Source organism: Panthera uncia, assembly GCF_023721935.1.
Source record: "Panthera uncia isolate 11264 chromosome A1 unlocalized genomic scaffold, Puncia_PCG_1.0 HiC_scaffold_16, whole genome shotgun sequence".
Classification (NCBI taxonomy): domain Eukaryota; kingdom Metazoa; phylum Chordata; class Mammalia; order Carnivora; family Felidae; genus Panthera; species Panthera uncia.
The window spans coordinates 22,013,431-22,037,902 of record NW_026057576.1 but is presented as its reverse complement, the minus strand read 5'-3'; the positions used below and the strand labels follow the sequence as shown (position 1 = coordinate 22,037,902).

Sequence of the window (24,472 nt, the reverse complement as noted above, 5' to 3'; positions counted from 1 at the left end):
CATTTCCATATAAATTGTTGGTAGGTGCTCTTTTGCTTTATGCCATTTTGGCTTATAAAATGTTTCACAAGAATGCTCTACTTTCAGATACAAGAAGATACCTATATCCACTTGAGAAAGGTCCTCATTCCCTTCAAGTTTTTTCTTCTTACATATCATTGTCCATGATGCTTACCCTGATCACTCTACTTAATACTACGATCTGCCTACCTGTGACCAATCCCCCTCACCCTGCCCTTTTTTCTTCCCCATAGAATTCATCACCTTCAAACATAATACATAATTTTCTCATGTTTATCATTTACTGTTTTGCTCGCCCACTAGAATATAGACCAGAAGGGCAAAATCTTGGTCATGGTTATTGATGTTCTCAAGCTCCTGGGAGGGTTCCTAGAATATATTTTCTGAATGTTGAATAAAAGAACGTTTAAAGATGGAACAAATTTGGGATGCCTGGGTGGCTCAGTCAGTTAAGCATCCAACTTCAGCTCAGGTTCATGATCTCACAGTTCATGAGTTCAAGCCCTGCATGGGGCTCTCGGTTGTCAGTACAGAGCCTATTTCTGATTCTCTCTCTCTCTCTCTCTCTCTGCTCCTCCCCCAACTGTGCTCATACTCTCTCAAAAATAAACATTTAAAAAAAATGGAACAAATTTGTAAAAAATCTAGATTTTCCACTGCTCTTTAAAAAACTCAAAACTGGGGGCGCCTTGGTGACTCAGTCAGTTAAGTGACTGACTTTGGCTCAGGTCATAATCTCACAATTTTTGAGTTCAAGCCCCACATCAGGCTCTGTGCTGACAGCTCAGAGCCTAGAGACTGCTTCAGATTCTGTGTCTCCCTCTCTCTCTCTGCCCCTCCCCTGCTCGTGCTCTGTCTCTCATAAAATGAAAAAACATTAAAAAATAAAAAAATAAAAAACTGAGAACTGGAAATACTGGGCTCTGCAACTAAAGCTGATTAGAAGTGCCTTGTTTACACAGATAGACCCTTTTCTATCTGCCACAGTCCCCACCATTCCCAAGTGAAAACAATTTAATATTAGATAAAAAACTAGAGAAAACTTAAGAAATTTCCTTAAAACTAACAGTAATTTTCCTACGGGAAGACAACAAGTAGCCTCAGGGACAAAGGCAAATTACAGAGTTCATGCCCAAACTAAAAGAAGCAGCCACTAGTCATTTTACCTTTTTCTGGTTACCTGCCAAGTCCTGGTTTTCTGGTACTTTAGAAATATTCATTTATATCCAAAGAGGATAAATGTAATCCCAACACTGTAAATATCATGTAAAAATAGTCAAGAGTTAAACTGATGCTTTGCTAGGCTAAATTCAAATATTCACACATTAAACTGAGGATTTAAAATATTGACCTATTTGAGTAGTAAAGCTCTACTTTTTCAAAAATATTTTATAAGACAGAAGACTCTTCCCCCAAGTGCCAACTTCCTTTCTTCCTTGAGGGAAGAGCCTTCTGTCTTATAAAATTTATAAGAATATAAATTCCTTAAGGGCAGAGATGATTCTTCAAAAGTTCCTTCTATAAAAGCCTTTCACAACAAAAGAAAAGCCAAAAAAAGTTAATGAATACAGTTTCATCAATAATCAAGAGAAGGAGAAGGATTACAAGAGACATCTGAGGACAACTGATTGAAACAAGATTTTATTCAATTCCATTAATTCACTTAAAAATTACATCTATATACCAGTTACTGTGCTGGAGTTGTAGACACAACAATGATCAAAAGGGACCTACCCTGCCCTTAGAGAGCTTACAGTCTTTATTAGGCTTTATTTATTTGGCCCTTTGCTCTAGTCAGACAAGAGCTTTTATGGATTCCAAGATTTATTTAAAATATATTCACTATCCCTGCTAGCTTCAGTTATTCACAAACGTTTTAAGCATTCTTCTATATAGTCATCCAATAAAACACTACAAGAAAAAAGAAGGCAAAGCGCTATTGTCTGCCATTAGAAGTCTCCCTCCAGGCTGGCATTCATCAATTGGCAACCTTTGTACATGTTTATTCAACCAGACAGAAATTCCATCTTAATTATACTAGAATCCTAAACACTAGGACTAAGACATGGAGTGACTGAATAAATTAAAAAACAAGACTCATGCATGCTGCAAGAGACTCACTTTTAGATGGAAGGAAACAGAGTGAAAGTGAAAGGATGAAAAAAGATATTCCACACAAACAGAAACCAAAAGAAAGCCAGAGTAGCTATACTTATTTCAGACAAAATCAACTTCATAACAAAGACTATAATAAGAGACAAGAGTGTTAAATAATGATAGAGGTGTCAATCCAACAAGATGATATATCATTTGTAAATATTTATGCACCCAACATAGAAGCACCTAAATATATAAAGCAAATCTTAACAGACCAAAGGGGGAAACAGACAGTAATAGAATAGTAGTAGGGGTCTTTAACACTCACTTACATCAATGGATACATCATCCAGACAGAAAATCAAAAAGCAAATATAGGCCTTAAATAACAAATTCAATCATGGTCTAAATATATATATAACATATATACACATATTTAAATATATATGAATATATATATTGAATGACATCCCATCCAAAATCAACAATATATATTTTTCTCAAGTGCACATGGAACATACTCCAGGACAGATGATATGATAAATCACAAAACAAGTCTTAATAATTTAAGAGACTGAAATCATATCAAGCATCTTTTCCAAACACAGTGGTATGAAACTAGAAATCAATTAAAGAAAACTGGAAAATTCACAAATACGTGGAGATTAAACAACATGCTACCAATGGGTCAAAGAAAAAAATCAAAAAAGAAATTAAAAAAATACATTGAGACAAGCAAAATGGAAATACACCAAAATTTATGGGATGCAGAAAGGGCAGTTTGAATTCACAGTAATAAATGCCTATTTTAAGAAACAAGAAAAGTCTCAAACAAATTAACTATGTACCTCAAGGAACTAAGAAAGAACAAAGCCCAAAGTTAGTAGAAGGAAGGAAATAACGAGGTTAGAACAGAAATAAAGGAAAAACAATGGAAAAGATCAATGAAAATAAGAGCTGCTTCTTCAAAATAACAAACTTTCAGCTAGGCTCACCAAAAAAAGAAAAAGAGTGGACTCAAATAAATAAAATCAGACAAAAAGATATTACAACTGATAACTCAGAAATGCAAAAGATAAGAGACTATTATGAGCAATTAATGACAACGAACTGGACAACCAAGAAGAAATGAATTCCTAGAAACATACAACCTACCAAGACTAGATCATGAACAAACAGAAAATCTGAACAGATTACTGGTAAGGATATTGAATCAGTAATCAAAAACCTTCCAATAAATGAAAGTCTAGGACCAGATGGCTTTATTGGTGAATTCTACCAACATTAAAAAAAGAATACCAATCCTTCTCAAACTCTTTGAAAAAAAAAATAGAAGAGAACACTTGCAGTTCACTTTACAGGGACAGAATTACCCTGATACCCAAACCAGACAAGGATGCCAAAGGGAAAGAAAATTACAGGGTAATATCCCTGATCAACACACATGCAAACATCCTCAACAAAATATTAGGAAACTGCATGCAACAACACATTAAAAGAATCAATACCATAAAAAAAAAAAAAAAAAAAAAAATCACATACCAACATCAAATAGGATTTATTCCAGGAATCCAAGGCTACTTAAATATCCACAAATCAGTGAATGTGATATTAACAAAATGAAGGGTAAAAAATCATATGATCATCTCAAAAAATGCAGAAAAAGCATATGGCAAAATTCGGCATCCAATTATGTAAAAAACTCCACAAAGCAGGTAGAGAAGGAACATATTTCAACATAATAAAGGCCATATATAAGCCCACAGTTAAGATCTTATTCAACAGTGAAAATTTGAAAGCTTTGGCCCTAAGATCAGCAAGACAAGGATGTCCACTCTTGCCACTTTAATTCAATATAGTTCTACCTACAGCAGTTAGGCAAGAAAAAGAAATAAAAAGCATCCAAATTAGAAAGGAAGAAGTAAAACTCTCACTGTTTGCATTTAACATAGTGTTATATACAGAAAACCCTAAAGACTCCATCAAAAAACTATTAGAACTAGGGGCACCTGGGTGGCTCAGTCAGTTAAGCATGAGTTCAAGCCCCGTGTCAGGCTCTGTGCTGACAGCTCAGAGCCTAGAGCCTGCTTCAGATTCTGTCTCCCTCCCTCCCTCCGTCCCCCCACCCCGGCCCTACCCAACTTGTGCTTTCTCCCTCTCAAAAATAAAGAAATAAACTTAAAAAAAAATTATTAGAATAAATGAATTCACTAACACTGCAGAATATAAAATCAATACAAAAATTGATTACGTTTATATACATTCATAACTATCAGAGAAATTTTTTAAAAATCCCATTTACAACTGCCTCAAAAAGAACAAAATACCTACGAATAAATTTAACCAACGAGGTAAAAGACCTATACACTGAACTATAAGGCACTGATTAAAGAAACTGAAGAAGACACAAATGGAAAGATATTCTGGACTGTTATAATACAGTTAAAATGTCCATAGCAATCTAAAGATTCAATGCAATCCCTATCAAAATTCTAATGGCATTTTTCACAGAAATAGAAAAAACAATTCTAAAATTTGTATGGAACCATAAAAACAATGCCAAGTAGCCAAAGCAAACTTGCAAAAGAAGAAAAAAGCTGAAGGCATCACACGCCCGTATTTCAAACTATATTACAAAGCTAAAGTAATCAAAATAGTATAGTACTGACATACAAGTAGACACATAAAACAATAGAACAAAATTGGGAGGCCAGAAATAATCCATGTATATATGGTTAATTTATCAAAAAGAAACCAAGAATATACAATGGGGAAAGGACAGTCTCTTCAATAAATGGTGTTGGAAAACCTGGACAGCCATGTGCAAAAGCATGAAACTTAACCACTATTTTATACCATACACAAAAATTAACTTGAAGTGCTTTAAAGAGGTGAACATAAGACTTAAAAAACCATAAAACTCCTAGAAGAAAACATAGGCGACAAGATCTTTGACGAAGGTCTTGGTGATGATTTTTTTAATGTGACACCAAAAGTAAAAGCAACAAAAGCAAAAATAAATAAGCAGGACTATATCAAATTGAAACACTTCTGCACAGCAAAGGAAACCTTTAACAAAATAAAAAGGCAACCTACTGAATGAGAGAAAATATTTGCAAATCATATATCTGATAAGGAGTTAATACCCAAAACATAAAGAACTCATAAAATTCAATTGTGAAAAAGAATCTGGTTAAACAACAAGCATAAAATGTGAACACACATTTTTTCAAAGACATACAGATGGCCAATAAACACACAAAAAGATGCTCAAAATCACTATTCATCAGGGAAATGCAAATCAAAACCACAATGAGCTATCATCTCACACCTGTTAGAATGGCTATTAAAAAAAACAAGGAATAACAAGTGTTGGTGAGGATGGAAGAAAAGGGAACGCTCATGCACTGTTGGAAATATAAATTGGTGCAGCCACTAGGGAAAATAGTAAAGGCATTCCTCAAAAAACTTAAAAATAGAACTACCAGGGGCGCCTGGTGGCTCAGTCAAACGCCTGACTTTGGCTCAGGTTGTGATCTCTCAGCTCATGAATTCGAGCCCGACATCCAGCTCAGTACTGACAGCTCAGAGCCTGGAGCCTGTTTCAGATTCCGTGTCTCCTTCCCCTCATTCCTCTGCTTGTTCCTCTTTCTCTCTCTCTTTCTCTCTCTCTCTGTCTCAAAAATAAATAAACATTTTAAAAAATGAAATAATCTCAAAAAAAAAAAAGAACTACTATATGATCCAGCAATTCCACTTCTGGGTATTTACTTGAAGAAAACACTAACTTGAAAAAATACATGTACCCCATGTTGATTGCAGCACTATTCACAATAACCAAGATATGGAAACAATCGAAGTATCCATGGATGGATAAATGGGTAAATAAATTATGGTATATGCATGTACGTGTGTGTGTGTACTCAGCCATAAAAAAGAATGAAATTTTCCCATTTCCAACAACATGAATAGACCTGAAGGGCTAAGTGAAATAAGTCAAAGAAAGACATTCCATATGAACACTCTTATATATTAAATTGGAAAAAAAACAAAAACAAAACAAAAACCTAAGCTCATAGATACATAACAGACTGGTAGCTGCCAGAGGCAGTGGGTGGGGGAGAGAAAAAAATGGATGAAAGGGGTGAAAATTAAAGAAAAAAAGAAAACAAATGGGACCTAAGACCCATTTCAAACTTCTAACCTAATTAAATGTAAAAATAAATTTATGTTTAAGCAATTAAAAAAATATGTAGCAGATAGAAGTACTATTATCAATGAAATTAATTATACTCTAAAAATGGTCAACAAAATATGCAACAAAAAGACTAGTCAGACAACATAAATTTCACTAGGTTGAACAATTTTCAAGCAGCAAAATAATTACATTGTAATTTCAAACATAGAAAGCCAATACAGATGCAATTCTATTTACAGTCATGGGGAACTAAGATGTATTTGTATTTGAGCTATGTACTAGGGTTTCCGCTCTTAAAATTCTATGAAGCACAGCTTTTTTTTTTTAAACACTTATTTATTTTCAAGAGACAGACACAGTGTGAACGGGGAGCTGCAGAGAGAGAGGGAGACAGAATCTGAAGCAGTCTCCAGGCTCTGAGCTATTAGCTCAGAGCCTGACATGGGGCTTGAACCCACTAACGGTGAGATCACGACCTGAGCTGAAGTCGGGCACTCAACCGACTGAGCTACCCAGGCACCCCTATGAAGCACAGCTTTTATAGTTCCTCTGAAAATTAGAACAAAAGGGAGAAACTTCCCAAGCCTAAAAGATATTATTCTTGGCAATACAGAACCATGAAACTAATGAGCTGTCTACCAAAGGCCTATCATTAAAAAAGGATATGAGAAAACCAGTCTACAAACAAACTAGAATTAGATTTCCTTCCAACCACTCTTCCATCCCCAACTTCAATTATTCACAACAGGCAAAACTTGCCTTCAGAACAGGTGCTTCCAGCTTTTTTCATATCATGATGTACAAAGAAAATTATAGAACTTGAAGGGAATACTGGGGAAAGAGGCCAGGGCTATTTCAGGAGGAGTCACCAGCTTTAAGGCTCAGTGGCCCCAGTCCCCATGCCACCCACAGAACTGAGGGGAAGCAAGTTTAGCCCACCTATAATGCATTTGTATCTCTCTATATTGGTTGGTGATTTAAGAGCTTTTTAATAAATGTAATTAATACTCTGTGAATTTTTCAGTAATGCAAAAAACAAAGTAGCCAAAATCAGCATTAGGAATTGCTAGCTAGATAGACAGAACCAGGTATATTTCTAAGGCATTTAGATCCCATAATCAATACCTTTTGATATTAATGACTCCCAACAAAAGACAAAACTGCCCTCAACATCTTCATAGTAGTTACCAAACATATCTTTAAAAAGTAGCATTTCTGATCCGCTAAATTTAAAAGTCCTCATTAGTCACTAATCCCACTTCCACACTGTAATCATCATCTGCAGTGTTATTTGACAAAAACATACTTTCTAGACGAACAAGACACCTTCTGTTCAAATGGGCTCATAATCAGAGCTGCCTACCTGCTCCTTATTTCATAGAAGTCCTGGTCCCAGAGACCTTGCCAGATCTCATAGTATATCAATACTCATAGTATATCCTGCACATATTAACTATTTTTTCTTCTTTTAATCATTTAAGCGCCATTAAAGATTTTTACAAGGAATAAAGAAATCAAGAAACCGGCATCCAAATAAATCCTACTTGTTTTATGAAAAAGTTTCTACATAGATTATTTTTTCTGACAAAACAATGAACTTTGACTAAATGAGAAAATATATGGAGAAGACAGAAAAACCAATTATAATAATTTGGAAATAGAAAAATACAGCTTTTACTGACCTCATTATATATAAAACAGGCCTTACCAACACTGGCATGAAAAACATTTTATGGTTCAGCATTATTACAAATGAATGAATTGGTAAACAAAAAATCATCTCTCAAGAGATCAGACTAACAAAATTAAAAGAATGAAGTCAAACTGGTCTAAGTGTCATCCTTAAGAAGGGAACAGCAGAATAAGAAAACCTTATACTTTCTCAACTGCATTTCAGAGTTTTCCCTCCTACTTAGCTGGGTCTTCTTTAGAAATTAAAGTTTAGGTCATATAGATAAGATCAGTTCTCAAGGGAGTAGTTATTAGAAAGAAATCTTTCCAAGAAATATTACAGAAATACAAAGTACAATCACAAGTTTTCTTTAAACTTGACCTTTAAGAGCCTCTAATATACACTGTTTTGAGGGTAAAATTGAGGCACATCTTTCATCATGCACAAGTTCAAAGTACAGGTCACCATTAATTAACAAAAATTTCACCAAAATTAATACTATTTTACACAAGGCTTTCAATAAATAAAAAGAAGTTTGCTTATAATCTGAATAAAAAGTATTTTTTTCTGATTAACAAAAAATTAAACTATAAAAAATCATGTTTCCAGGTCAACTTGTCATTCAAAAACATAGCTTTAATATAGGATATATTTCTGAACTTGTCCGTGCCCCCACTTTTGAAAGAAAAACCCATTCTAGAAACAAGTACAAAATGAGTAAGCTTTAAAATTTTTAAACATTTTTAAATGCTCCATAGACTTCTTAAAAAACTAATAAAACAAAGTCTTCATCAAAGCACATTTAAAGCTATATTAATCACATATACATACAGGAGAGATTGTGCTAATCTCCATAAAATTGCTGGGATCTTAAATACCACTAAAAATAAAATGCAGTGTACAGCTAGTACATGACTATTATGGCCCCATATTAAACCATTAAAAATGTAAAGTGAAGGATTTCTTCTAAAGTCAAAATTTATTTTTTAATTAAGAGATTAATATAAATTAACAGAATTCACATTAACAAAAGCTATTAAGGTTTCTCTTATCAATAAAAGAATCTATTAATAAACATGCACAAATATTTAGTTCATTTAAAATATAACAACAGTTATTGATTACCTACGTGCCAGGTACTCTCCTAAGAGTCTGGAATATATCAGTGGACAAAAGAAGACAAAGAAACCCTGCTCTCATGGAGCTTACAGTCTAGCGCTCAGCTTCTTTTTCCCTCCCTTTGGTTCCATACTTTTCCCATCAAACCATATAAACAGCTAAGATTTCCTTCACCATTTCCTTGAAGAATCATCACAAGCACCAATCTTTTCAGCTTCAGAGTATTAAGCAGAACTTCCTTCCTCATAATTATATTCCAACTAAAAACAGGACTTTAGATTCCTAATACCAATGTAATTGATTCTTAAGTTACTAGCACTATGGGAGCTCATAATAATCTCATACTAATTTTAGAATGCCAACAATCATAAAGTGCCATCTTCTCTTTTAAGTAAATAAAATTTATTTTAAAAAAATAAAATAAAATAAAAACTGTTAAGTTGTTATAAACCAAAAGTTCACATCTTATCAGAGTGCCCATGTCAAAGTGGCAAAAGTTTTTCTTAAGTTAGTACCTAATTTTTTGGCAACTGCATAAGCTTCATCTGGTGACTTTGCCACATGTCCTTTGGGAATGGAGACACCAGCTTCTTGCAACAATTCCATACTCATGTATTCATGTAGTGAGAGATTCCTTTTTTGCTGCTGCTGTATTTGGAGTCCATGGTTATTAAACAATCCAGAACTTCCCAGAACCTAGAGATATTGGAGACATATTATACATGATCGTGATTTGGAAGTTATTATTAAAAACACCTTCTCAAAATACGTTTTTATATAGAATATTTGGTTCTTCATAACTATAATAAAACTGCTACATTAAATCATCAAAGTATAATATTCAGGCTACCTAAATTATAACCTAAGAGCTAACCTACCTGCTAAATATCAAACGTTACCCTTTAGTTTTAACTATTTCCTCATCATGTCTAGTCCTTATCTTTTATTTGAGCTTTACCACTATATCTCTAATGACCTACAGATTTCTACCTCAGTGCCAAATTCAGCAGATCTAAAGCCAACCTCATCCTTCCCTTTCTTGTCTCCACCATTCTTTAAGCACCTACCCAATTGCTTGGCACTAGATATGCAGTAGTTGAATGATCTAGTACCATTACTCTTTCATACACTCAAGACTCAAAACCCTGGTTTCATCTGTAGTGGTCACTGTAGTGTGCTGCTCAGATTCTCCTTTCAGAGCCCCAACTGCTGGGCGTGTTGGCTGCTGATAGCTCTCAGCTGAGTTCTTTCATTGGCACTTCCTTGCCCAAAGTCACACCTTCACATTGCAGCCTACATCCAATGACTGGTCAATGGAGGTTAAGGCAAGGATATAAAGTCCTAGCACCTCGCCCCAGTGTTGGATAATTCTGAAGGACCATCTTAGTTCCAGATCTCCCACAGGAAAGGCAAAGGCTCCTACTGCAACTACATGACAGTTCTACTTCTCCCTCTATTCAACCCTCCTCCCTTCACTCTCCCACAGGGGTTGATCCAGATGTCACTCTCCAGTTGACTTCTTCCATGAAACTCTTCATTTCACAGCCTGCAAATACCACTCAAATTCCTCAATCCTACCAACCTTATATGGCAATATGTAGAACAAATTAAGTGCTATGGAAGCTCTGAAAGAGTGAATTGAAATTACACATTTAATTATCACCCATACATTTCCATTCTCTATTCACAGAAGGCAGAATACTGAAATATGGTTCATATCAAACACACAATATAAGAATTGAAGTTAAAGGAATTATACATAAACAGTCTACTTCTTAAAGGGGATTCATGAACTATTTGCATCAAAATGCAAATGCACCTGGGATGTGTCTAAAACTGCTGATTCTGGGGCCCCGCTCACATCCGAAAAGTCCGAATCTCTGGAATGGGCCTCAGGAAAGCTGCATTCGTGTAACAAGTCATTCCCCTGATAGTTAAGTGCCCTACAGTTTGAGAACCACTAGTCTAAAAAGCCAATCACATCTAGTAACCACTTATTTCTGATTCATCTGGTAAGCCAAAATCCTGGATAACATTTCACCAGGGCAGCTCAACTCCCTGATTTAGTGTCACTTCAATATTAAAACCCAGCAACATCCCAAACTGTTCAGCACACATCTACTTTCTGAAATCCCATTCCTGGGTATAAAGGCAACAGAAATTAGTGTTCAGTCTACCAAAAGGCAAATATATATTCAGGGACACCTGGGTGGCTCAGTTGGTTAAGCGTCCAACTCTTGATTTCGGCTCAGGTCATGATCTCCTGATTCATGAGATACAGCCATTCCTGGGGCTTTTGCACAAGAGCCTGCTTGGGATTTTCTTTTTCTCTCTCTCTGTCCCTCCCCTACCGACACTGGCACTGTGGTGCTCATGCACACTCTCTCAAAATAAATATTTTAAAAACTTAAAAAAAAGAAAAAGAAAGTTCATAGCAGGCTTATTCATAATAAATAAAAAATGAAAACAACCCAAATGCCCATCAATAAGATAATAAAATGTTATATTCATATACTAGGTTACTACAGTGCAATTTTTTTTAAAAAAACCTATTGCTCACAATACAGGGCAGTAATCTCAAAAACACAAGTTTGAGAAAAAGAAACCACACACAAGAACACATACTTATATTTTTTATATAGTTCAAAACCAGTCAAAATTGGTGATAGAATTAATGGTCACCTTCTGTTTGGGAGTATTAATAGGGAGAGAGGACATGGGTGTTTTCGAGGGCTGAAAATATGACATACCATGATCAGAATGGTGGCTACACAGATGTATACATACATAAAAATTAATCTAGCCACCCAAATTGTACACTTTATATAAATTATACCTCAAAATAATAACAAAAATAAGGGGGAAAGGGAGTTTTTAGCACAGCTTGGTAAATTAGTTATACAAACATTTTTCGAATGCCTATATACCAGCACTGTGCTAGGGATGCTAAAAGAATAAAGCCAACTTGGCGTCAGCTGCAGAATTCATGTAGTATATATGAACATATAAATGAACAACTATAGCACATATAACAGCATTAACAGACTCATGAGGCAGCACCTAATTAACTGAACAGACTAGAAAAAATGCTACAGAGGCATGATCTCAGTTTAAAAAAAAAAAAACTAACAGCTATAAGGAACACTTTGGGAACAACTGGGGAAATCTGAATCTAAATTTCCTAAGTATGATAACTATAAGTTTCCTAAGTATATAATAACCATATTGTGGTTATTTAGGAGAATGTCCTCATTTTTTTTTTTTAATTTTTTTTTTTTTCAACGTTTATTTATTTATTTTTGGGACAGAGAGAGACAGAGCATGAACGGGGGAGGGGCAGAGAGAGAGGGAGACACAGAATCGGAAACAGGCTCCAGGCTCCGAGCCATCAGCCCAGAGCCTGACGCGGGGCTCGAACTCACAGACCGCGAGATCGTGGAGAATGTCCTCATTTTTAAAAGGCATATGCTAAAACATCTAGGGATAAAGTGCCATGCTACCTGCTACTTACTCTCAAATGGTTGAGCAAAAATAAACGGAATGGAATTTTATACACACACACACACACACACACACACACACACACACATGAATACAATTTTATAAAGATGAAGCAAATGTGGCAAAATGTTACATTTAGGTGAAGGCAATTACGTGCTCACTGTACTACTGCTGGCACATTTCTATCAGTTTGAAGTTTTTCCCAAAAAAGTTCAAGGCAAACCAGTGAGTGACACAAAGCTCTGAGTATATTTTTACAGTTTCTTTCAAGTACCTATATTCACAAAGAATCAGTAGTATTCATAAAGTAATGTTGATTGCTTTTATACTACCTTAAAGGTTTTTTAATATCTAAGGTATTGATAATCCTTTCCTTGCACCACTAGAAGTTATGACTTGAAATATCAGTTTTTAATTTCACTGGCAATACAAATCCCTGCATAATCACAAGGATTCCCACATTTAAGTCTTTGTCTTTCCTGACATCATCACTCAGAAGATTCCTACTGCCAAAAGGCCCCAATTCCTGGCTAAATTCCTAACCCACCACCCATTCAATGATTTACCTAGTTTAAATAATATGTACTCAAAAGTGGGTAAATGTAGTTACTGGGGAATGTGATTCACGACAACTAAGAAAATATCTTAAATTAGTTCATCTGCTTATAACCTGAACTATTTTATCAGAAATATACTGATAAGGAAGATACAGAAACTAGAAGGGGTCAGAGAATTAAACAAAACGTTTAAGAGCATTAGCTAAACTCAGTGTGTGACGGTGAACAAGTTTTCTAGGACGCTGCACCTCTGTGTTCTCATCTACAAAAGCAAGGGGTTGGACTAAGGGCCTTCCAAATTCTAAACGTGTATTATTTAATGTGAGAGTGCAAGAAAAGAGATGTTAAGACAACATGCTAGGCATCTCCATATGGAGAGACAAAAGCTTTTAAAACAATTTCCAAAAGGATAAAAGTTGTGATGAAAACATATTTGTTCACCAAATCCTCATTTTCTGAAAACTAGACAGCACTTTTTAAGACTCATAAGAAGGAAGTTCAAGGCCAAAAACAATCACTTCTCTTATTAAGAAGCATACTCATAGTATATACCATCTCCAAGTTTTAAGTATGAACAGCTTCCAAAAAGAATAAAAGTCTAAATCAATTTATTTTTGTCATGTCTAAGGACTTAATTTCAGAACACAATCTAAAACCCTGAAATTGACTTATGAAACCAATCATGCCCTTTCACAAGTCTGTATCAACTTTGGAAAACACAGGCCAAGTTTTTCCGAAAAAAGCGAAGAAAAAAAGTGAAGAGCAGATTCAAGCACACAAGCTTTGGAGCCAGCCAGTCTGGAATTAGGCCTTAGCTTTGACCCTACCTGCTTCCCGACCTGGCCCCAATTACTTGTTCTCTTAGCCACAGTTTCATCAATGATGAGTATATTAATGACGCCCTTAGAGCGTTGCTTAAAAGCCTAACGAGACGTAAAATGCTTATTTATTTAGCACAGTACCTGGAAACGGTAAACACTCCGAAACAAAACACCAACGAAACAAAAACCCTTGCTTATTATGCTATACTCTCTACAGAAATGAAGTGATCCAAAAGATAACTGTCTTCCCCAGTTGGTAAGCTAACAAACATCATCTTATTCCCACGGTTAACACCAACAGTACACAACTCCTTGGGAGACGTGGGAAACTTCTTGCCTCGTCCCCAAAAAAGGCCAGTCAGCAAGCTGGTCCTGTGAAGTCATTCCCACCTATGACAGCTCCCAAGGGACACGAAAGTACACGTGAAGGGCATTTCCCCCTCCCCATAGAAGGGCCGCAGAAGCCTCGGCCCACCTCGCGGGGCACAGAAAAAGGAGCAGAAACTGCCCAGGCACCTCCACCTCCACTTGGAAGCGCCCTCCACCCGCCTCCCTGCGGCCCCTCGGCAACTGGGTGAGCAGCCGCAGCCAGATGGCCCGGGAGCAGAGCAGCGCAAACATGGGCCCGCTCTCTGTCACGGCAGGCAGCACTCCAGGGCACGCCGCCCGCGGGCCCGGCTGGGCACCCCACGTCACGCAATGTCACCTACTGCGAAGTGACCCCGAGCCGGGCCTCAGATCCCCTCACACCTCGCCCACAGGAACCAGGTCTCCCACCTCGCCCTTTCTCCTGCCGGCCCTCCAAGCGAGAGCCGGCTGGGCCGCAATACCTGGGCGGCGGCCCGCAGCGCCGGCCGGGACCCGCGGCTTCTAAGGGCGGCTGTGGCCAATAGCCGGCTGTAGAACATGGAGGCCGCCATTTCTGAGCCCGACCCCGTCCCCTCGGCGCCGTGCGCAGGCGCAGAGGCGCAAGGCGGCCGGCGACCCCGCTGCTAGCGACGCGCACTCCACCCCTCGCCCCACCCTTCGCGGGCGGGACCTCGGTTAACTCTGCAGATGCGGACTCTCTCTCTCAGCAGGGATTACCAGCTCAAGCTAAATTGGGCTTGGCGGGCACGGAGCAAACTTTGACCCTTAGAAGTCAGCACCGCAGCCTTAATAGCCAACCTGTGGCCAGAAGGCAACCTGAACACTTCCTAGTAAAGTGGTAAGATGTGGTATTGGAAAGATGACCATCGCCACCATCTGTGAGATCTTCACTTCTCTGGGCCTTAGTTACCTTATCTGTAGGATGGGGTTCATTTAAAAAATAAGTAATCAATGTCTGCGTTCATAGAGCAGTGAGGGGGAAAAAAAGGCGATTCTGCCTTCAAAAAAAAAAAAAAAAAATCAGTCACTACTTACCAATCCAGATGGCACACCAGCATCATCTGGGAAGCTTTAGAAAATTTCCTTCACCAGGCCCATCTGAGGAGTAGAGTCTTATGTGTATCTCTTAATGAGATACACACATTGACAATTGAAAACCCTGATGACGTGTGCCCCATCAAGAATTGACCATTGGACGGATGACTGGGCGCTTGTTCACTGGATATCTAGCTATAAAATGTGTCAAAGTTTTCAGTATAAGATGTTAACCCAGGAATGGATGGGTGTGGCTGACAAGTATCATCCAGACTCTGGCACCTGCTTCTGAAGTGCAGTGGCGCAATGCACCGAACAGCGATGTATAAAGAAAAAAGTGAATCCGAAACAAGCAGCCTCTCCGCTTATGGAATGGAAAGGGGCTTTTTGCAGCCCCCAGAATCTCTGAGCTTTTAAAGGCAAGACATTCTCAAGGACTTTTTCATTTCATTGGCACTCATGAAGGACTGTCCTCAAGGCTCCTTTCATCACTAAAAGACACCATGTGCAGTTAGAAACAGGGAAGGGAAAAACAGACACTGGTAGTTCAAATGTCTCTTCTTCCACCCTTCTACTGCCCATCATTGCCAATCAAATAAAATCTAGGGAATGATCTGGGGCGCCTGGGAGGCTCAGTCTCTTAAATGTCCTGCTCTTGATTTCGGCCCAGGTCATGATCTCACGTTTCATGAGATAGAGCCCCCAGTTGGGTTCTGTGCTGACAGCCCAGAGCCTGTTTAGGATTCTCTTTCTCCCTCTCTCTGTTCCTCCCCTACTTGCACTCTCCCTCTCTCTCTCTGTCTCAAAATAAATAAATCAATAAACATTTTTTTAAAAATCTGGATAATCTGTCTAAAAAGCTGTGGCTGGGACCTACCAGTTTCTGTTAGGAACACATATGCCATCAGCTATGAATAGGATGTACTTATTTTCAAGCCATTTCTATTTAATTGCTAGTAACACAGAAGCTGAGCTACCAGATCAAACCAACCATCTGAGTCTAAGGCCGCTTATTTAAAGGGTAAACTCAGAATAAGGTCCCATGGGTAAACACAGAACAAGTCCATGAACTTAAATAAGATGTAAGGCTAGAATTCTTCTAGGAGCCTTACTGGCTTCACACCCTTCCAGTCCACGTCACAGGTGATCCATTAAACATGTCTCCTGGTGTGTCTTTTTCGATACTAGCTTAAAAACAGGCAAAGCAGCAGCAAAAATATGGGATAAGCCGAGGAATGAGAAAGAGAACATGCAGATCTTGTGGGGCCGGCTCCTTTGGAAGCCTAAGCAAGGGGGCAGAGGTGCACTCCTTCCTCAGCACTCCTTGACTGTGACCAGAGCTCTGTATGTCTTCATACCTCACTAAAAGAATTCAGTGAGGTGAAATGATGGGACTCCTACCTGCTAACCTTGTTTTATTTTTAGACAATCGGCCTTAAAAAATGAAATTGCTTTACTAAGAAACTACTTTTTCCACAGCAAAAACTTTTGTAATTCTTATCTGCAAGGATCTCAGAAACTAGTAGTAGGCAGAATGTAGAAGGTAGAACATAATAAGGTGGAGGGTAGAGCAAGACTATATGAGGAAGAAGGGAAAAAGGAATTATTCTTCACACACAATGGCCTGTAGTCTCCCACTGTGTCTATTTCTGCCTTCTACTTGGAGATTAAGGACCGAGGTGGTGTGCAGGAAAATCAGGGGGATGTCCTAAGGAAGAGAAGACTTTAATTTTTTCACAGTCCTTTAAAATAATTAAAGTTTTTTACCCTGCACATTTTATTGCCCAGAGCAAGGCCTATTGGTTAGGTGATGGGAGTTAAGGAGTGCACTTGATGAGCACCGAGTGATATATGGAATTGTTGAATTACTATATTGTACACCCGAAACTAATATAACACTGTATGTTAACTAACTAGAATTAAAATAAAAACTTAAAAAAAAATCTTTAACTCAACAAATAACTTTGCAGTATGTGAGTCAAATGTAAATGGAGCTATAGAAGAAAGAGCTGACTTAGATAGGCACTGCCTATCAGTGTTAACACTAACTAGATTTAAGAGACTCTAGATACACAGCCAGTTAGTGAGTGCAGACTTACCGACACAGATGAGAAAGTGGCTGTCGTGTATAACTTTGAAAATTCAGTGGATAAAATGGAGGCTAATTCAAACTTAGAAACAAATATGAAAATTCAACGAGTCACAGAAAAGACGCTTGGTTTGTATTGTAAGTCACAAAAAGAAGGAGGAAAGTTTGAAATGTAGTTCAAATTACTCTTGCTAAATTTTTTTTACAGAGAAATGAAATGTGAAATTCTCAAAAGAAATAATAAACTTTCCTATTGTTAACTATGGAATTAATAGAATTACAAAGTGTTACAGAAACAACTTCCAATATATTTGCTTACCCTGAACTTCTACTGAGGGCTGAGTGAATAATAGCTATTTACTGAACACTCAGTTTTTGCCAGATCCTTACATTTTTTTTCTATCCTTTATGGTGCCATAAGACATTTTCAGAATTCTCTGATTTTCATCTTATTTTATTTTACCCATCCAACCTCTGCCACAGAAACAGTTACCAGATCTATATAGGTTCTTGAACTAAAGTTTAGGGGTGAAGAAAGATGAGTAACAGAGTATGGGACAGCTGTATGTTTACACAGGATTTCTCTTAGTTCTCTTAAAGCCTCAGAAATAATAGTAGAAACACTTATCTAGACCAACCTAGAAGGGCAGTGGCAAAGGGCAAAGAGAAATACATCTTCTTAGTAATCCTCTCAACCCTGCATTTTACAGAAGGAAAAACAGAGGCTCAGAAGCAGTGAGTAATTTGCCCAGAGTCACAGCTTTTACCAGCACAAAATCTGAACCCAATTCTGTATTGACCAGATGATAATTTGAGATAATAACTGAGATTCATATCATCTTATCATTTTATTTAACCTTTTACCTTTTACTCCACTTAATTAATAGTATTCACCACCTAAAGGAAAGAATGATGGTACAGATCATCAGAGGACAGGTTTTGAGATGTAAATGAAAGCGCTTGGAATTAGAAGGGACTGAATGAACTTCAAGTTTCAAAAGCCAGAACCAAGAAGGGCTCTAGGAAAGTTGATGCTTTAGAAATGGAATTATCTTGTCCCTAAAGAAGATAGAGAGAGGAAAGTGGGAGGGAAGCAAGGAACAGTGGTGGTTCCTTGACGAGGTCCCCTATGTTTTGCACTCTCCAAGACCACTGTCTCCAGGATGAAGGGTAATTCCACCCCCAAAGAGATTTGGGGATCTAAAACAAGGAGTATTGGAAGGGGACACAAAATCCCTTGAGCACAGTGGCAGCACAGGAGTGGAATCCTCTGGCAGGCCAGTATACCCCTGTAGATGGAGCTGAATAATATTCTTAGGATATGTACCCATCCTACCAAAGCTGGGGAAGCCTGCAAAGGCTTGCAGAACCCTCAAGAGCTATGTAGACAAGCATTGAGAGACGACAGGTAGAAACATGGAAGGATAGATTTGTAAAGAACAATGACACAGAGCATATGGGAAGAGGGATGTGACAATAAATGTCAGTTAGATAACAATACCAAAGGCTAGATGTTCCCTGTTCATCTGTCACTGCATATATATCTCCTGGATCGAAGAAGGCAGGAGGGGGATAGATCCTGATTTAACAGAGATTAAGATTCTGGCACTTGATGTAATAAGGTTAATGATGAGAATTCAACTTCAGATGTAGAAAAATAGTCATATTTCTCCCACACATGAAAATATGAACTGAACGTGGTACCACTGCTCCACTGCTCCATTGTTGAGGTAGAAGAAGATTCTTTTGTCCTTCCCCAGCCTTGTCATACTTCCATTTTGAGGCTCTGAGAGGACATTGACTTGAAGAGTCTCCTGAACCAGTCTCAACTTTGGCTGCATCCAAGAATCACCTGGAGAACTTTTAAAAATACCTTTGCTTAGGCCCCACCACCAAAGAGTCTAATTCAATTGTCTGGAGTGGGACCTAGAGTGGTATTCTATAAGAGTTCCCCTAGTGTTTCTAATAAGCACCCAGTAATGACAATCATTCCTGTCTTGCTCCTTCCGCCACTATCCTCTCTGTCTCACTGGAGAACTCAGTAAGGAAAAAGGCAACCACTATGGGTGAGCACTGGATTTAACATCAGTAGACTTGGATTAAACTCTAGTTCTGCCACATGCTAGTTGTATGGTCTTTTTTTTTTTTTTTTAAGTTCATTTATTTATTTTGAGACAGATGGCAAGAGACAGAATCCCAAGCAGTCTCCTTGCTGTGAGCACAGAGCCTGATGTAGGGCTCAAACTCACAAACTGTGAGATCATGACCTGAACTGGAGTCTAGCTCTCTACCAACTGAGCCACCCAGGTACCCCTAGCTATGTGGTCTTAAGCAAGTCACATATTCTGAGTCCCAGGTTCCATGTTTGTAAAAATAAGCGTGTTCATCTTCAACAGCTGTTGTAACAAATTGCCACAAACTTGATGGTTTTAAAACAACATAAATCTATTCTCTCTCAGTTCTGGAAGCCGTAAGTCCAAAATCATGATCACTGGGCTGAATTCAAGGTGTCAACACTCCTTCTTTAGGGGAAAATCTGCTCCTTGCCTTTTCCAGGTGGCTCCTGGTACTCCTTAGCCTGTGGCTACTTCACTCGAATCTCTACCTCCTTCTCTTCTGTGTCAAATCTTTCCATTTATAAGGATATGTGTACATTTAGAGCCTACTATAATCCATGATAATCTTCCCAACTCAAGATCCTTAGTTTAATCACTAAGAGAGAGAAAGATTCGTTTTAAGGAATTAGCTCATGGGATTAGGAAGCCTGACAAATCTAAAATCTGCAGGATGAACTGTCAGGCTAGAAACTCAGGGAAAAGCTGATGTTGCAGTCCAAGTCCAAAGGCCATCAGGTGGGAGACACAGGAAGAGATGCTGTTTCCTTCAAATCTGAAGCCAATCAGGCTGGAGTATTCTTTCTTTCGGGAGAGGCCACTCTTTTGTTCTATGTGGGTCTTCAACTGATTGGGTGAGGCCCACCCATGTCATAGCAATCTGTTTTACTAAAAAGTTCAATGTTTTAATGTAAATCTCATACAAAAACACCTTCATAGAAATACCCACCATAATGTTTGACCAGATATCTGGGCACCATGGCCCAGCCAAATTGACACATGAAATTAACCATCACAGATATAAATATGTGTGTTTACATGTTCTGTCCACCAGGGAGGCCTGGGAGCAGCAACATCCAATAACAATATGCACTAAAGGTATTATAAGGTTCCAAAGGTACTTTTAGCAGTGGCGCAGTAATTGTGAAGAATCAATACCTAGTAAATTTAATAAAATGAAAGCTGTTGGGAAAACAGATAACATGCAAATCACCAGCTATTAGCGACTTAATATTGATACTTATCACAAAACACCATCTATATTATATTAGAGGAAAATTCAAGGCTGCAAGAAAGCTTGCTACTATAATGGGAGGAAGACACATTTTAGGAAATCAGCATGACAAGCTACTAAAGTAGAGGTAACTCTTATTGTCTAATTGTCTCAGAGGGATATTACTTTGAAACTAGATGAGAAACTTTTAAACACAATTGTCCCTTATGTGAAGCATCTACAAGGATATATGCTTTATTTCAATACAACTAAGAACTAGAAATGTGTATTTGTCTGCTTTAGCTAGACTATGCTGCAGTAACAAACAGCCCCCAACATCTCAATGGCTTACAACAGTTTATTTCTCATTCATGTTCTGTGTCAGGGGTTTCATGTTGGCTGCAACTCTGCTCCATATTTCTTCTCATTCTAGGACCCAGATTGAAGGAATAATTCCTATCTGGATATGACATTCTTACAGCAGACAAAAATGTTGACCTTGTGGGAAATAGCAATGGCTGTTAAAGCTTCTGCTAAGAGCTGGCATATTGTAATCTCTCTCTCATTAAAGGAAGTGAAATGGCTAAATCTAATAATAAGCCAGAGACTTATATTCCTTCCAAGGATGTGCCACAAATCACATGGCAATGGGCAGGGATATGCAATCATTTTTTGTAGGGAAGGGGGTCAGTGAATATTTGGGAATAATAATGCAATCTATCACAAAGCGCATTCACTTACTGAGCAATTACTATGGTGGTAAGCACTGGAAAAATGCAGTGAAGACGAAAGACATTGTATCCTTAGTTGCTTAGGGGATAACTACCAGAGAATGCCTGCTATGGGGCATATACTACACTAGATCTTCTACTTATGGTGTCCTAGTTAAGTCTTTTCATAACCCTCTAAGCTATTATAGATACTCATCATTCTCATTTTAAGAGAAAACTGTGGTTGGCTAAAGGATCCAAGATCTCTCTGATAGTTTGTAAAAATAGCCACAAATTCTTCTGCTCCCTGCATCCATACTTTGCAATGGAACAGGGCAGACCTTCCCATCAAGAAGCAGAAACTATTGCTCCACTCTTAAATCTGAGTTGGCCACGTGACTTGCTTCGGCCAATGAGACATTAACAAATGTGACAAGCAGAGGTGTGCACACTGGGGCTTGCCCTTTTGCTGTTCCTGAATCGTGCCACTATAAGAACAAGTCCAGGCTACTCTGACCTGCCCTGCCCTTAAGGATAGTTGTAAATAGAGAGGCAAAAGGTGAGTGAAACGTCAGTTTTTCTTTTCTGTGATCTTCAGCCTGGAAAAGGAAGGCTCATAGATGAGCAAGGGCAATACTGAAGGCAGAAGAAGATTGTTTTGTTCTGCCCCAGCCTTGTCACACTTCCATTTTGAGGCTCTGAGAGGATATCGCCTCTTAGTCTCCTGAAGCAGAACACACTTGGTAACATGGTATAGTCAGGCAGAGGTTGGCCAATAGCCAACTTTGGTTGTTACATGGGGACTCCACATTTCCTGCCTGCCAGATCCCTAGGCACATGTTAAGCCTACATAGATTCAAGGAAACTGTCTTCCAAAAGTGTTACAAGCTGCATATATCAACTTCATACATCTGGACATCTTAAGTAAAAATAAGGAGGAGAAAGGTGACTGAAAGGCCAAGAGAGACTGAATGTGATTTAAGGGGCCTGACTAAATTATTAGACTGGACTCTTTTGAACCAGATTGAATATTTAATGAATTCTCTACAGACCCATATCCCAACTAATGACAAAGAATTTGGGGAGAAAATTGGAAGGAAGGAAGGAAGGAAGGAAGGAAGGAAGGAAGGGAGGGAGGAGGAAGAGAGAAAGAGATAGTCATTATTTTTGTACATCTGAGTTATGATGTGAATTAAATTGTGATTCTGCTATAATGCATACAATGCCATACTACATAAAACCGTAAGGTGGGTTCTTGAGTTATTTACAACTTTGAGTATCAAACACGGATCAGGCTGCGAGGGAAACAGTCCTCTCCTGGTAAAGTCCTGGAATCCGGCAGGGAAAGGGCCCTTGTGTGCCTGGCTACCTACCCTTCAGCTGGGAATCTGGATAAACTAGGAAGGAGATGTGACAGTAAGAAGCTGTGTTAGGTTCTCACGCTTCAGTAACTACTAGTATACCCTGTTCAAGGAGTAGGGAACTCTCCAAAAGGGAATTGTGACATGTGGATTCTCCAGGAAAGACTTAAGTATCAACTAAGTGGGTTGATTTACATTTCTTTTGTGTGATTCATAAACATATGAATGGTGTCTTTTTCCCGTCATAACTATTTGTATTTCATGTGGATCATGCCACTGTTTTACATACAGCATAAATGTATCAGGGAAAACTGTTTTCTAGTTTGCTCAAATACATTGAAACTATTTTGTTATACCGATAATTGACGTGAAATGTTGCGGTTTGGGAGCTAATGGTCAAGAAAGAATTCTTGAGAACTCTTTGGTGAAAAATGGTGGTTTTATTAAAACATGGGGACAAGACTTTTGAGCAGAAAGAGCTGCACCGAAGTTGTGAAAAGTGGCTGACTATATACTTTCAAGTTGGGAGGAGGAATTTGGAAGAAGGGTTTCTAGGACCATGAGGGGCTAGCTGCTGTTGGGGAAAGATCGTTTACTACTGTCTAGTAAAACCTTAGTCATGAGACCCTTCAGATATGTATCAGTGGGCCATATGTTTGAAGGATAATTGCTAACATGTATCTTGGGAGGGTAAGGGGCAGAGATAAAGGAAGTTTCCAAAGGGATTATCACACGTTTAAGTAAACTTACAGGAACCTGGAGGTCAGGCTAAGGTCAAGCTAAGGTTCCCTTTTGCCTCTCTCTAGCAATGTACTAACATCGAAGCAATTGAGTTCCCAGAGGAAGGTTACCCTGCCTGTCCCACATACTTGCCAATGGGCTGTAAGTTATAAGAAAATCTAATTTTTTTTCTTTTGCTGTTGGTTCTCCACATCAGTAATGAGGAGAGAAGCTTCTGTTTAAGTATTCGTCTATAGGGCACTTACAGGTGAGTCACTGCTCTGAGTCCCCAGGACACCAAGATCAAAGACATTCTCCTTGACCTTAGTGCTTCTCTGGGCTGATGCTATTCTTTTTTCACATCTTTACAAGATTCTTCAAAGTGTAGGCAAGACCAGGCTGTGACATACAACCAGACTTTATTGAAGGCTTCAGGATGGTAAAATGAAATTATAAACCCAAAAGAGAAAACTTTAAACTGGCTACTAAATGTGACTTCTGAATATCACAGGCTGTCCTCACCTACCACTCCTTTAGCCCCTGACTTCCTACCATGTGTTAGGAGTGGCCTACTCTCCTTAACAGGAATGCGTGACCTAGAACATACCCACCCCTCCCCTTCCCCCAGCTCAGGCTCCAGCCTAAGACTAGCTCCCAGGAAACACCACAATCTTCAGAAAACAGCTCCACACACAAGGATGACAACTTTTGACATTGGTAAATAGGAGCAGTTTAGCTCTGTGCTGCCTTGAACCTCTGCACCGCTGAATTGCAACTCAACTTTTTCTTTCCACAAGTTCATATTGCATTTTTCTTTTTTGGTTTCTTTTTTTAAAGTCAGATTTATTGAGGTGTAATATACATATAGTAAAATT

General features: G+C 38.3%; 1 protein-coding gene across 3 annotated transcripts in view; it reads right to left on the bottom strand.

Moving 5' to 3' along the window:
* Positions 1 to 14,956, bottom strand: part of SUCLA2 (succinate-CoA ligase ADP-forming subunit beta) — a 43,948-nt gene extending 28,992 nt beyond the window's left edge. For all 3 annotated transcript variants that reach the window (XM_049646937.1, XM_049646935.1, XM_049646934.1), the window contains exons 1-2: positions 14,817 to 14,956; positions 9,623 to 9,803 (exon numbers count right to left, since the gene is read on the bottom strand). In XM_049646937.1, coding sequence (XP_049502894.1) covers positions 9,623 to 9,803; positions 14,817 to 14,906 — 271 coding nt within the window. In that variant the 5' untranslated portion in view covers positions 14,907 to 14,956. The remainder of the gene's footprint in view (positions 1 to 9,622; positions 9,804 to 14,816) is intronic.
* Positions 14,957 to 24,472: the final 9,516 nt, after the last annotated feature.